At 42.3% G+C, this 13,687-nt stretch overlaps 1 protein-coding gene across 2 annotated transcripts in view; it reads left to right on the forward strand.

Moving 5' to 3' along the window:
* Positions 1 to 13,687, forward strand: part of stxbp2 (syntaxin binding protein 2) — a 97,104-nt gene that overhangs the window by 51,341 nt on the left and 32,076 nt on the right. For both annotated transcript variants that reach the window (XM_072248082.1, XM_072248083.1), the window contains 2 exons: positions 8,878 to 9,008; positions 9,865 to 9,972. In XM_072248082.1, the coding sequence (XP_072104183.1) occupies positions 8,878 to 9,008; positions 9,865 to 9,972 (239 nt within the window). The remainder of the gene's footprint in view (positions 1 to 8,877; positions 9,009 to 9,864; positions 9,973 to 13,687) is intronic.

The following is a 13,687-nucleotide window of genomic DNA, read 5'->3' on the forward strand; positions in this document are numbered from 1 at the left end:
AATTCAATCCCTGTAGCAATGAAGGCCAACGTTCTGTTTGCCTTCTTAATAACCTGTTGTACCTGCAAGCCAACTCTTTGCGATTCATGAACAAGCACTCCCAAGTCCCTCTGCACAACAGCATGCTGCAATCTTTCACTATTTAAATAATAATCTGCTCTTTTATTATTCATTCCAAAGTGGATGATCTCGCATTTACCGACATTGTATTCCATCTGCCGGTCCTTGGCCCATTCACTTAACCTATCTATATCCCTCTGCAGACTCTCCACATCTTCTGTACAATTTGCTTTTCCACTCTGTTTAGTGTCATCAAATTTTGCTATGCTACACTCAGTCCCCTCTTCCAAATCATCAATGTAAATGGTAAACAGCTGCGGGCCCAGCACCGACCCCTGTGGCACCCCTCTCACCACCGACTGCCAACTGGTGAAACACCCATTTATACCAACTCTCTGCCTTCTATTGGTTAACCAATCCACTATCCATGCCAATACACTTCCTCTGACTCCATGCATCCATATCTTATAAATAAGTCTCTTGTGCGGCACCTTATCGAACACCTTCTGGAAATGCAAAGGCAGGAGAATGAGGTTGAGAGGGATAGTAAGTCAGCCTTGATGGAATGGGAGAGTACACGTGATGTACTGGATTGCCAAATTCTGCTCCGATGATTTTTGGTTTAAATTACTGAAGGTATTTAAAGAGGAAATGGATTTTTTTTTAACATTCAGGGAATTGAGCAATATGGATAACTGGCACAGAAAGGCAATGAGAGTTGAAATAATCAACCATGATCATTTTGAAGGGTGGATCAAGCAGCTATGGCAAAATGACCAATTCCTGCTCTTATTTTGAGTAGCGGCCGATCAGAGATCCGAAGCATGAGAAGAAGTGGCTCACTCAGTTTTGCCAATTGAGTACATAAGGCATCGACTCATAGCAGTTTGATGTTTTGAGCAGTGGCCAATCATCCATCAGGGACAAGCAGAGCAACCATCATTGGAGAGGACAGTGTTAAAGTGGGTATTTTGAGGCTTTACACTTGTTCTGATTATACGGTATGTTCCCTCCTGGGTGCCAGAGTCGGGGACACCTTGGATCAAACCCTCAGCATTTTTAAGTGGGAAGGTGAACAGCCAGAAGTCCTGGTCTGTGTAGGTACCAGTGACGTGTAGGAAGAGTGATGACGTTCTGCAGAATGAGTTCAGGGAGTTGAGTACTAAGTTAAAGGACAGGACTTCCAGGGTTGTGACCTCAGATTGCTGCCCATACCACATGTTAGTAAGGCCAGAAATAATAGGAAAATTATACAGTTTAATATGTGGCTAAGAAGTTAGTGTAGGAGCGAAGGTGTCAGACTTTTGGGATCATTGGTCTGTGGGATTTAGAGGAGCAAGTTTGCAGAGATCGTAGACTGTTGCAAGAAATACAAGGTGATTTTAACTTTCCACATTAATTAGGACTCCCATATGGTAAGAGGACTAGATGGGATAGTTTATAGTCTTAGTCATACTTTATTGATCCTGAGGGAAATTGGTTTTCATTACAGTTTTCAAAAATGGTTTTCATTTCATCACCATAAATAATTAAATAGTAATAAAACTATACATAATTAAATAGTAATATGATAATAGTAATAATAGTTTGTCAAATGTGTTCAGGAAAGTTTCCTTAATCACTATATAGAACTCCCAAGGAGGGAGTGTGCTGTTAGGAAATAAGAGGCAGGTGGTCATAGTGCCATTAGTTTCAAGAAAATTATGGAAAAGGATACATCTGGTCCTCAGGCTGAGATTCTAAATTGGAGAAAGGTCAACTTCAATGGTATCGGAATGGATCTGGCAAGTGTACATTAGGACAGGCTGTTTACTGGTAAAAGTGTAAGGTAGGAGGCCTTCAAAAGTGAAATTTTGGGAGCACAAAGCTTGTATGTGCCTGTCAGAAAAAAGGTACAGTGGTATGCAAAAGTTTGGGCACCCTGGTCAAAATTTCTGTTACTGTGAATAGCTAAGTGAGTAAAAGGTGACCTGATTTCCAAAAGGCATAAAGTTAAGGATGACACATTTCTTTCTTATTTTAAAGAAGAAAACTTTTTTTATTTCCATCTTTTACAGTTTCAAAATAACAAAAAAGGAAAAGGGCCCGAAGCAAAAGTTTGGGCACCTGTATGGCAGTACTTAGTAACACCCCCTTTGGCAAGTATCACAGCTTGTAAATACTTTTTGCAGCCAGCTAAGAGTCTTTCAATTCTTGTTTGGGGGATTTTTGCCCATTCTTCCTCGCAAAAGGCTTCTAGTTCTGTGAGATTCTTGGGATGTCTTGTATGCACTGCTCTTTTGAGGTCTATCCACAGATTCTCAATGATGTTTAGGTCAGGGGACTGTGAGGGCCATGGCAAAACCTTCAGCTTGCGCCTTTTGAGGTAATCCATTGAGGATTTTGAGGTGTGTTTAGGTTCATTATCCTGTTGTAGAAGCCATCCTCTTTTCATCTTTGGCTTTTTTTACAGACAGTGTGATGTTTTCTTCCAGAATTTGCTGGTATTTAATTGAATTCATTCTTCCCTCTACCAGTGAAATGTTCCCCATGCCACTGGCTGCAACACAAGCCAAAGCATGATTGATCCACCCCCGTACTTAACAGTTGGAGAGGGGTTCTTTTCATGAAATTCTGCACCCCTTTTTTTTCTCCAAACATACTTTTGCTCATTGTGGCCAGAAAGTTCTATTTTAACTTCATCAGTCCACAGGATTTGTTTCCAAAATGCATCAGGCTTGTTTAGATGTTCCTTTGAACCTTTTGAATAGACCTTTTTGGCTGCAATGAGCAAAGGTTTGGTTGGAGAAAAATGGGTGCAGAATTTCATGAAAAGAACCTCAACACACCTCAAAATCCCCAGTGGACTACCTCAAGAGGCACAAGCTGAAGGTTTTGCCATGGCCCTCACAGTTCCCTGACCTAAACATCATTGAGAATCTGTGGATAGACCTCAAAAGAGCAGTGCGTGCATGCAAGACATCCCAAGAATCTCCCAGAACTAGAACCTTTTGCAAGGAAGAATAGGTGAAAATCCCCCAAACAAGAATTGAAAGACTCTTAGCTAGCTGCAAAAAGCTGTGATACTTGCCAGAGGGGGTGTCACTAAGTACTGCCATGCAGGGTGTCCAAACTTTCGCTTCGGGCCCTTTTCCCTTATTGTTATTTTGACACTGTAAGAGATGGAAATAAAAGTTTTCTTGCTCAAAATATGAAAGAAATGTGTCATCTTTAACCTTAGGCCTTTTGGGAATCAGTTCATCTCTTACTCGCTTAGCTATTCACAGTAACAGAAACTTTGACCAAGGGTGCCCAAACTTTTGCATACCACTGTAAATGTAACAGGTTTAGGGAACCTTGGTTTTCAAAAGATATTGAGGTGCTGGTGAAAAGAAAAGTACACAGGAGGTATAGGCAGGTAGGAACAAATGAGGTGCTTATGGAGTATAAGAAATGCAAGAGAACACTGAAGATTTTCACTCAGTTCCACTACTGACCCCAGATTTGGTAGAGTCCACTGAGGGAGTGGATTTGAACTGGGTAGTTAGAAGCTGAAGAAAAATTTTGGAAATGGCCAGTGTAAATCTTCAATTTAGTACCTGTTCAAGTTTATTGTTATCTGACTGCACATATACACAACCAAGCTAAACAATGTTCCTCTGTGCATCCACAATCCATAACATAAAACAAAATATTACTGCAAATGAGTTAATAAAATGTTATTCAAAATGCATGTGAAGTGCACAATGCAGGTAAACAGTACAGTAAACAGCTCACTGTCCAAGTGAGGAGGCTCTGGTGGTCTCTATTACTCTATTAACAGTGTTATGAATTAAAGAATGCTCCAGCAAAGTGGGTAGCATATGAAATTTGGGTCCTCCTCTTCAGAACATGTCTAGAGAAATGTTTTGTATCTGTGGGAAACTACAATAATACATAAGAGCATATCACTATAGATGCCACCTGTTTCTGTTACAATATATAGTCTTCTAACTCAACTGTGATATTTATTTCCCTGCTTAATATACAGTTTATGCATTTTGTATAGTCTGTTATTACAGCCTGTCACTGAGTGTCACTGTTTAAAAACAAACATGGATTTGCAATCTTTTAACAGCTTCATTTAAATAGAAATATTTCTCAGTTACATTCATTTGCCTCTGTAGTTGCCACCACAGTACCAAAGGCTGAAATTCGCATCTTGTTCCTTTTGGAAAGTATGATGAATATATTATAAACATGAGGTTCTACAGATGCTGGAAATCCAGTCTAACATACACAAAATGCTGGAAGAACTTGGCAGGTCAGCCAGTGTCCATGGAGAGGAATAAATAGGTGGCTCTTCAGGCTAGAACACTTCATCAGGACTAAATGTAATATATGAATGTAATATAGTTCTTTTGTTTTTCTAAATCATGTGCAAATATAGTTAGAGTTTGGAAAGTTAGAGAACATAGACCTGTCACAATCAAGGGTCTCAGCCCAAAACTTCGACTGCTCCTCGCCATATATGTCTGAACTGCTGAGTTCCGCATTTAGTGTGCGTTACTAGTGAACATAGTTAGTCATGTTCATAAAAAAAAAGTACAGCACAGAAAAAGGCCCCTCCACTTAAACTGCTTACTCCCATCGACCTGCACTAGAACCATAGCCCTCCATACCCCTACCATCCATGTAACTATCTAAACTTCGCTTAAACATTGAAATTGAATTCGCATGCACCACTTGTGCTGGCACCTCGTTCTACATTCTCATGCCCCTCTGAGTGAAGAAGTTTTCTCTCATGTTTCCCTAAAACCTATTGCCTTTCACCTTTAATCCATGACCTCTGGTAGTTCCAATCAAACTTACTGGAAAAAGCCTGCTTGCATTTACCCTATCTATATCCCTCATGTACAATTGTACATCGGTAACCAAGAGATTGAACAAAAGACCAGCTTTAATTACCTTGGTAGCTTTATATCACAAGATGCTAGAAGTAAAGTAGAAATAAAAATAAGAATTGCCATTGCCAAAACCAACTTCCAAAAAATGAAACCCATTTTTACCAGCAGACACATTTCTATAACAACAAGGTTTAGGCTACTAAAATGTTACATCTGGTCAATCTTGCTGTATGCTTCTGAAACATGGACTATAACACCAAAGCTCCAAAGAAACTTAGAAGCAACAGAAATGTGATTTCTTAGAAGAATGCTGAAAATATCATATAGAGATAGGTAACTAATGAGACAATACTCCAACCAACGTACCCATACAGAAAGATCTTTAATGAGAACATTAAATGAGAGGAAACTTAAATTCCTGGGCCACGACATCAGAAAGGGAGAAATAGAATGCCTTACATTACAAGGCCGTATGCCTGAGAAACGCGGAAGAGGAAGGCAAAGAAGAAAATATATGGACACTGTGAAAGAACTAACAGATCTAGTCATAGTCATACTTTATTGATCCTGGGGGAAATTGGTTTACGTTGCAGTTGTACTATAAATAATTCAATAGTAATAAACCATAAATAGTTAAATAGTAATATGTAAATTATGCCAGGAAATAAGTCCAGGACCAGCCTATTGGCTCAGGGTGTCTGACCATCCAAAGGAGGAGTTGTAAAGTTTGATGGCCACAGGCAGGAATGACTTCCTATGATGCTCTGTGTTGCATCTCGGTGGAATGAGTCTCTGGCTGAATGTACTCCTGTGCCCACACAGTACATTATGTAGTGGATGGGAGACATTGACCAAGATGGCATGCAACTTAGACGGCATCCTCTTTTCAGACACCACCGTCAGAGAGTCCAGTTCCATCCCCACAACATCACTGGCCTTACGAATGAGTTTGTTGATTCTGTTGGTGTCTGCTACCCTCAGCCTGCTGCCCCAGCACACAACAGCAAACATGATCGCGCTGGCCACCACAGACTCGTAGAACATCCTCAGCATCGTCCGGCAGATGTTAAAGGACCTCATTCTTCTCAGGAAATAGAGACAGCTCTGACCCTTCTTGTAGACAGCCTCAGTGTTCTTTGACCAGTCCAGTTTATTGTCAATTTGTATCCCCAGGTATTTGTAATCCTCCACCATGTCCACACTGACCCCCTGGATGGAAACAGGGGTCGCCGGTACCTTAGCTCTCCTCGGGTCCACCACCAGCTCCTTAGTCTTTTTCACATTAAGCTGCAGATAATTCTGCTCGCACCATGTAACAAAGTTTCCTACCGTAGCCCTGTACTCAGCCTCATCTCCCTTGCTGATGCATCCAACTATGGCAGAGTCATCAGAAAACTCCTGAAGATGACAAGACTCTGTGCAGTAGTTGAAGTCCGAGGTGTAAATGGTGAAGAGAAATGGAGACAAGACAGTCCCCTGTGGAGCCCCAGTGCTGCTGATCACTCTGTCGGACACACAGTGTTGCAAGCACATGTACTGTGGTCTGCCAGTCAGGTAATCAAGAATCCATGACACCAGGAAAGCATCCACCTGCATCGCTGTCAGCTTCTCCCCCAGCAGAGCAGGGCGGATGGTGTTGAACGCACTGGAGAGGTCAAAAAACATGACCCTCCCAGTGCTCGCTGGCTTGTCCAGGTGGGCGTAGACACGGTTCAGCAGGTGTGCGAGATATCATTGACACTGCGTGGGATCGCTCGATGTGGAAAGCCATGATTGCCCAAGCGTGTAACACGCAAGACACATGAAGAAGAAGATAGCCTTCATAATTTTGCATACCTCTACGAAATCTCCTCTCAATCTTCTACATTATAACTTGGGTCCTCCAGTTCCGACAACATCCTTGTAAATTTTCTCTATACTTTTTCACTTTGCTTACATGTACCCTGTAGGTAGGTGACTAAAACTTCACACAATATTCCAAATTAGGCCTCACCAATGTCTTGTACATCCTATCACCTGTAGTCAGTACTTTGATTTATAAAGGCCAGTGTTTCGAAAAATTTCTTTATGACCCTATCTACCTTTGACTCCACTTTCAACAAATTATGGACCTGTATTCCCAGATCCCTTTGTTCTACCACACTTCTCGATGCCCTTCCATTCACTGTGTAAAACCTATGCTGGTTGGTCGTACCAAAGTGCAACACCTCACACTTGTCTGCATTAAATTCCATCTTCCATTTTTCAGTCTCTTTTTTTTTCTAGCTGATCCAGATCCCTCTGCAAAACATGATAGCCTTCCTTGCTGTCCACTACACCCCCAATCTTGGTGTCATCTTCAAATTTGTTGATCCAGTTAACCACATTACCATCCAGATCATTGACATAGATGACAAATAACAACGGATCCAGTGCGGATCCCTGTGGCACTCCACTAGCCACAGGCCTCCAGTCAGAGAGGCAACCACCTACTACCACTCCCTGGCTTCTCCTACAAAGCCAGTGTTTAATGAATGCCCAGCGGTTGAACCTTCTTGACCAGCCTCCCATGTGGGATCTTGTCAAATGTTTGCTAAATTCCATGTAGATAATATCCACTGCCTTACCTTCATCTACTTTCCTGGTAATTTCCTCGAAACGCTCTAAGATTGGTTAGGCGTGACCTACCACGCATGAAGCCACGCTGACTATCCCGAATCAGTCCATGTCCATCCAAATACTTGTTTATCCATCCCCTTAGAATGCCTTCCAATAACTTCCCACAACTGATGTCAGATTCACCGGCCTAAAAATTTCTTGGTTTATGTTTAGAGCCTTTATTAAACAGTGGAACGACATTGACTGTCCTCCAATCCTCTGGTACCTTTCCTGTCGCTAAGGATTTAAATATCTCTGCTAGGGCCCCAGCAATTTATGTACTTGCCTCCCTTAAGGTCCGAGGGAACATCTTGTCAGGCTCTGGGGATTCATCCACCCTGATTTGCCTCAGGGAAGTAAACACCACTTCTTCTGTAGTCTGTATAGGGTCCATGTATAGTCCCCTGTAGGAGTGCAGTCCAATTCAGCTAGTTTCTCTGTATTTGTAAAGGTACTTCTGAGTAAACTGCTGAATGGTGATTGAAGTCTTCCCTCTATGCTCCCTGTGCAACAGCAAGTTCATGGTCCTTTTTCCAACTCTTGGGCATAGTTTCACTACTCTCCATCGTGTTGAGTGTTTCTTGGGCATAGTTGTAACTTGGTACAATTCACTCTGCAATAATGTCTGGGCAGAGATATAGATCTTGGCATTGTAGAGGTATTAGTTCCATTTTGCTCATTATTTTGTACCTTTTTATATTCCATAAAGATTTGTTTGTGGGGTGACAATAAGGGTTGGGGTTAGGGTTTGTCATCTAACAGGATTACATACTTCAAAGCAGTTCTTATTTATTTGAAATAGTTGGAATGCTGGAAAATGCAAAATACTGGAAACCTTCAGCAGGTTAGGTGGCATATGTAGAAAGAGTTAATGTTTCAGATCAGAGCCACTTCACTAGAAGTAGGTATGGAAGACATACCTACTTCTGAAACATTTATTATATTTCTCTTTCTACAGATGCTGCCTGATTTGCTGATTGTTTCCAGTATTTTATATTTTAACTCAGATTTACACCATCAGCAGTTTACATCTGACTGTTCTGAACTTGCTTAGTTCCTGGAATTGTATTGACTGTGGTTTGAGTGTTAAGCAGTTACAAGTTTGTGGGATTAGGGAGTTGGAGAGGGGATTTGTGGTCATTAAACTGGTTTCATTTTTTTTTAAATAACTCCCAACCTAATGTTGCCTCTGATTAAACCAAGAAGTCAGTGAGGTTTATGGAATATATTTTAACTTGCTGTTATTGTCGATAATTAAAGATAAATATTGGTGCTTTGTGTAGCATATGTGCTCAAATTGCAACCTTTTGACCAGGGTCCTGAAAAGTCACGTTCACAATTGTTGATCCTTGACCGGGGTTATGACTGCGTGTCACCAATACTGCATGAGCTTACCCTCCAGGCAATGGCCTATGATCTTCTGCAGATTGATCAAGATATTTACTCGTAAGTTACCTTTTCTGTTTCTAAGAGAAATCAGGAATGTTCTATGACACTGCTGATATATTAGAGTCATAAAGTAAGGAAACAGGCCCTGCAGCCTACAACCCACATCGTCCATACCAACCAAGATGCCCGTTTATGTCTGTCCAATGCACCCCTATTTGACCCAAATCCCTCTAAACATTTCCAATCCATGTAGCTGTCCGAATGTCTTAATGTTGTTAATGTACATACCTCAATTATTGCCTCTGGTGGCTTATTATGAGGCACCCTCTCCAGATGGAAGTAGTTGTCTCTCAGGTCCCTATCAAATCTCTCCCTCTCTGTCCGTACACCTATGCACTGCAGTTCTTAATTTCCCATACCTTTTGGAGGGGGGAGAACAGGTAGATCCATTCCCCTATTCCCCTCATGGTTTTATAGTCATCAATAACGTCACCCTGCATTTTTCTATGTTCCAATGAATAGACTACCCAACCTCTCTAGAATTCAGTCCCTCCAGTCATAGCACCATTTTCATACAATTTAAGGTTGCAAAACTATTCCTTTAAAAATTAGTATAATATTTGGCATAAATGCCAATTTGAACAGCATAAAACGCTTTTTGTTGTTTCCTTTGTGATCTTTAGCTCTCCAGTGACTATTCTGAGTTTTTCTTCTACCTTTAGTTGATTTTAATATTCCTTCTTTCAGTACCTTGTAATTCATGAGAAAAGAACAGAGGCTGTTGAAACTTAAGATATTTTGTTTGGTAGTAACATAGAAGTCAGGAGAATGAAATTCAATTTCAACAGGATACAACTATTAAGATTTGTGTTACCTTAGGGACATGTTTGAAAACTGTAACTTTGCTCTTCAGATATAAAACCTCAGGAGTTGCGGAGCCACATGTTAAAGAAACTCTTCTTGACGAGGACGATGAGCTCTGGTTAAAGCTGCGCCATATGCACATTGCTGACGTCTCCAAGTATGTATGGGGTATTGACCAGCTTGTTGAATCTATCCAAAGTATTCACTGTGATTGGCTCGGTCCCTCTTTGTGAGTCAGCATACTGATGTGTTGAAGCCCCATTCTTAGACACTCCAGCATAAAGTTTAGAGCCATATGTAGGAATGTCACTTTTTTGGTTCTACCTGCCCTCCCAAGGATGTGCAAGAAATCTCAGTTATTTTAAGAGAAGCAGGGTAATTGTCCCTGGTGCCCTGGCTAATATGGAGTAGATTATTTAGTCATTATTGACCTTAAGATCTACGTCATTGTCTAGCTGCACTGCCCTTCCTCTGTAACTTAACACACTCTGCTGCATTTCCTGTAACACAGAACTCTACAGATGCTGCCAGTCTTGAACAACACAAAATACTGGAGGAATTCAGAAGGTCAGGCAGTGTCTATGGAGGGAAATAAACAGCTGGAGTTTTAGGCCCAAAATTATGACTGAGTTCCTCCAGCATTTGGTGTGCATTGCTCATTCTGGATTTATTTATTTTTATTTAGAGATATAGAGCAGTAACAGGCCCTACCAGCCCAACGAGCTTGGGCCATCCAATTGTACCCATGTGACTAATTGCCATACTAACCCATACATCCTTGAAATATGGGAGGAAACTGGAGAACTCGGACTAAACCCACATGGTCATGGGAAAATGTACAAACTCCTTACAGTCGACTTGTGGGCATACGTGGTAAATCCAAGAAACACGGTAGAATCCATGAAAGACTGCACCCAACAAGACAGACAAACAACCGATGTGTAAAAGGCAACACATTGTGCAAATACAAAAGAAAAATATAATAATACATAAATAAGCAACGAATATGAGATTGAAGAGTCCTTGACAGTGGTTGTAGGGACAGTTCAGTGATGGGGTAAGTGAAGTTATCCCATCTGGTTTAATCACCTGATGGCTGAGGGGTAACTGCTCCCAAACCTGGTGCTGTGAGCCCTGAGGCTCCTGTACCTTGCTGGTGGCAGCAGTGAATGAAGAGCATGGCCTGGATGGTGGGGAGTGCTTTCCTAGGAGCACTCCATGTAGATGTGCTCAGTGGTGAGGAGGGCTTTACCTGTAGTGGAGTGGGCCATACCACTACTTTTTGTAGGATTTTCCATTCAAGGGCATTGGTGTTTCCATACCAGTTCCTGATGCCTTGGTTAACAACCTGAGTATATTTGTTATTTCCTATGTATTCCTAATATGTCTTAGAATTTTCACACAAGTACCATGTCCTCTGGCTGAATACATTCACAAAAAGCTAACTAAATAATCACGCCCATGTAATTAAGTCACTTCTAGCAATGAAAAAATATATAAAAATAAATATATATACATTCACATGTGCACAGACACACGCTGGTTTTCTGCATTGATTACTCATAAAATGTGGTCTGATTTTCATCTGTCACAATAATAGACAAACACAATCTGCCTAAACTAATAACACACAAACAATTACACTTTTAAAAACGCAAACACGAGGAAATCTGCAGATGCTGGTATTTCAAGCAACACACATAAAAGTTGCTGGTGAACGCAGCAGGCCAGGCAGCATCTATAGGAAGAGGTATAGTCGACATTTTGGGCCGAGACCCTTCGTCCGGACTAACTGAAAAGAGGTCTAGTAAGAGATTTGAAAGTGGGAGGGGGAGATCCAAAATGATAGGAGAAAACGGGAGGGGGAGGGATGGAGCCAAGAGCTGGATAGTTCCATCCCCCACCAGGAAAGTATCAAAGCTCTCCGCTTCTTTTTGGATTCTAGACCTAATCAGTTTCCCTCTACCACCACTCTGCTCCATCCAGCGGTATTAGTCCTTACTCTTAATAATTTCTCCTCCCACTTCCTCCAAACTAAAGGTGTAGCCATGGGCACCTGTATGGGTCCCAGCTATGCCTGCCTTTTTGTTGGCTTTGTGGAACAATCCATGCTCCAAACCTAAACTGGTATCTGTCCCCCACTTTTCCTTCGCTACATTGACGACTGCATTGGCGCTGCTTCCTGCACGCATGCTGAGCTGGTTGACTTCATTAACTTTGCCTCCAACTTTCACCCTGGCCTCAAGTTTAACTGGTCCATTTCCGACACCTCCTTCCCCTTTCTAGATCTTTGTCTCTATCTCTGGAGGCACTTATCTACTGATGTCTACTATAAGCCTATGGACTCTCACAGCTATCGGGACTATTCCTCTTCTCACCCTGTCTCTTGCAAAAATGCTGTCCCCTCACAATTTCTCCGTCTCTGCCGCATCTGCTCTCAGGATGAGGCTTTTCATTCCAGGACGAAGGAGCTGTCCTCCTTTTTTAAAGAAAGGGGCTTCCCTTCCTCCACCATCAACTCTGCTCTCAAACGCATCTCTCCCATTTCACTCACATCTGCTCTCACCCCATCCTCCTGCCACCCCACTAGGAATAGGGTTCCCCTTGTTCTCACCTACCACCCCACCAACCTCCGGGTCCAACATATAATCTCTGTAATTTCTGCCACCTCCAACGGGATCCCACCACCAAGCACATCTTTCCCTCCCCCCTCAACTTTCCGCAGGGATCGCTCCCTATACGACTCCCTTGTCTATTCGGTCCCCCCATCCCTCCCCACTGATCTCCCTCCTGGCACTTATCCGTGTAAGTGGAACAAGTGCTACACATGCCCTTACACTTCCTCCCTCACTACCATTCAGGGCCCCAGACAGTCCTTCCAGGTGAGGCGACACATCACCTGTGAGTTGGCTGGGGTGATATACTGCATCCGGTGCTCCCGATGCGGCCTTCTATATATTGGCGAGATGCGACGCAGACTGGGAGACCGTTTCGCTGAACACCTATACTCTGTCCGCCATAGAAAGCAGGATCTCCCAGTGGCCACACATTTTAATTCCACGTCCCATTCCCATTCTGACATGTCTATCCACAGCCTCCTCTACTGTAAAGATGAAGCCACACTCAGGTTGGAGGAACAACACCTTATATTCCGTCTGGGTAGCCTCCAACCTGATGGCATGAACATTGACTTCTCTAACTTCCATTAATGCCCCACCTCCCCCTCGTACCCCATCTGTTATTGCCCATCCTCTGGGCTCCCCCCCCCTCCTTTCTTTCTCCCTAGGCCTCCTGTTCCATGATCCTCTCATATCCTTTTTGCCAATCAACTGTCCAGCTCCTGGCTCCATCCCTCCCCCTCCTGTCTTCTCCTATCATTTTGGATCTCCCCCTCCCCCTCACACTTTCAAATCTCTTACTAGCTCTTCCTTCAGTTAGTCCTGACGAAGGGGCTCAGCCAGAAACGTGGACTGTACCTCTTCCTAGAGATGCTGCCTGGCCTGCTGCGTTCAATTACTTTTCATGTCTTTATTGAACACATTGTTTAATCATTCTCAGTCCAGGCTGGGAAATGTATGTGAACCTTTTTATTTAATAAATAGTAGAAATTCCTTTAGCAGCAATAACCTCCACCACAGGTTTCCTGTAGTTGCTGATCAGATTTGCACAATGGCAAGAAGGAATTTTAGACCATTCCTCCATATAAAACTGTTTCAGTTCATCAGTATTTCTGTGATACCTTGCATGAACAGCCCTCTTCAGATCACACCACAGCCTCTCAATTGGGTGAAGGTCTAGGCTCTGACTTGGCCATTCCAAAATATAAATTTTCATGTTTTTAAAGCATTCTGTTGCTGATTTACTGTTGTATT

The sequence above is a fragment of the Mobula birostris genome, chromosome 32 (genome assembly GCF_030028105.1).
Source record: "Mobula birostris isolate sMobBir1 chromosome 32, sMobBir1.hap1, whole genome shotgun sequence".
NCBI classification, from domain to species: Eukaryota; Metazoa; Chordata; class Chondrichthyes; order Myliobatiformes; family Myliobatidae; genus Mobula; species Mobula birostris.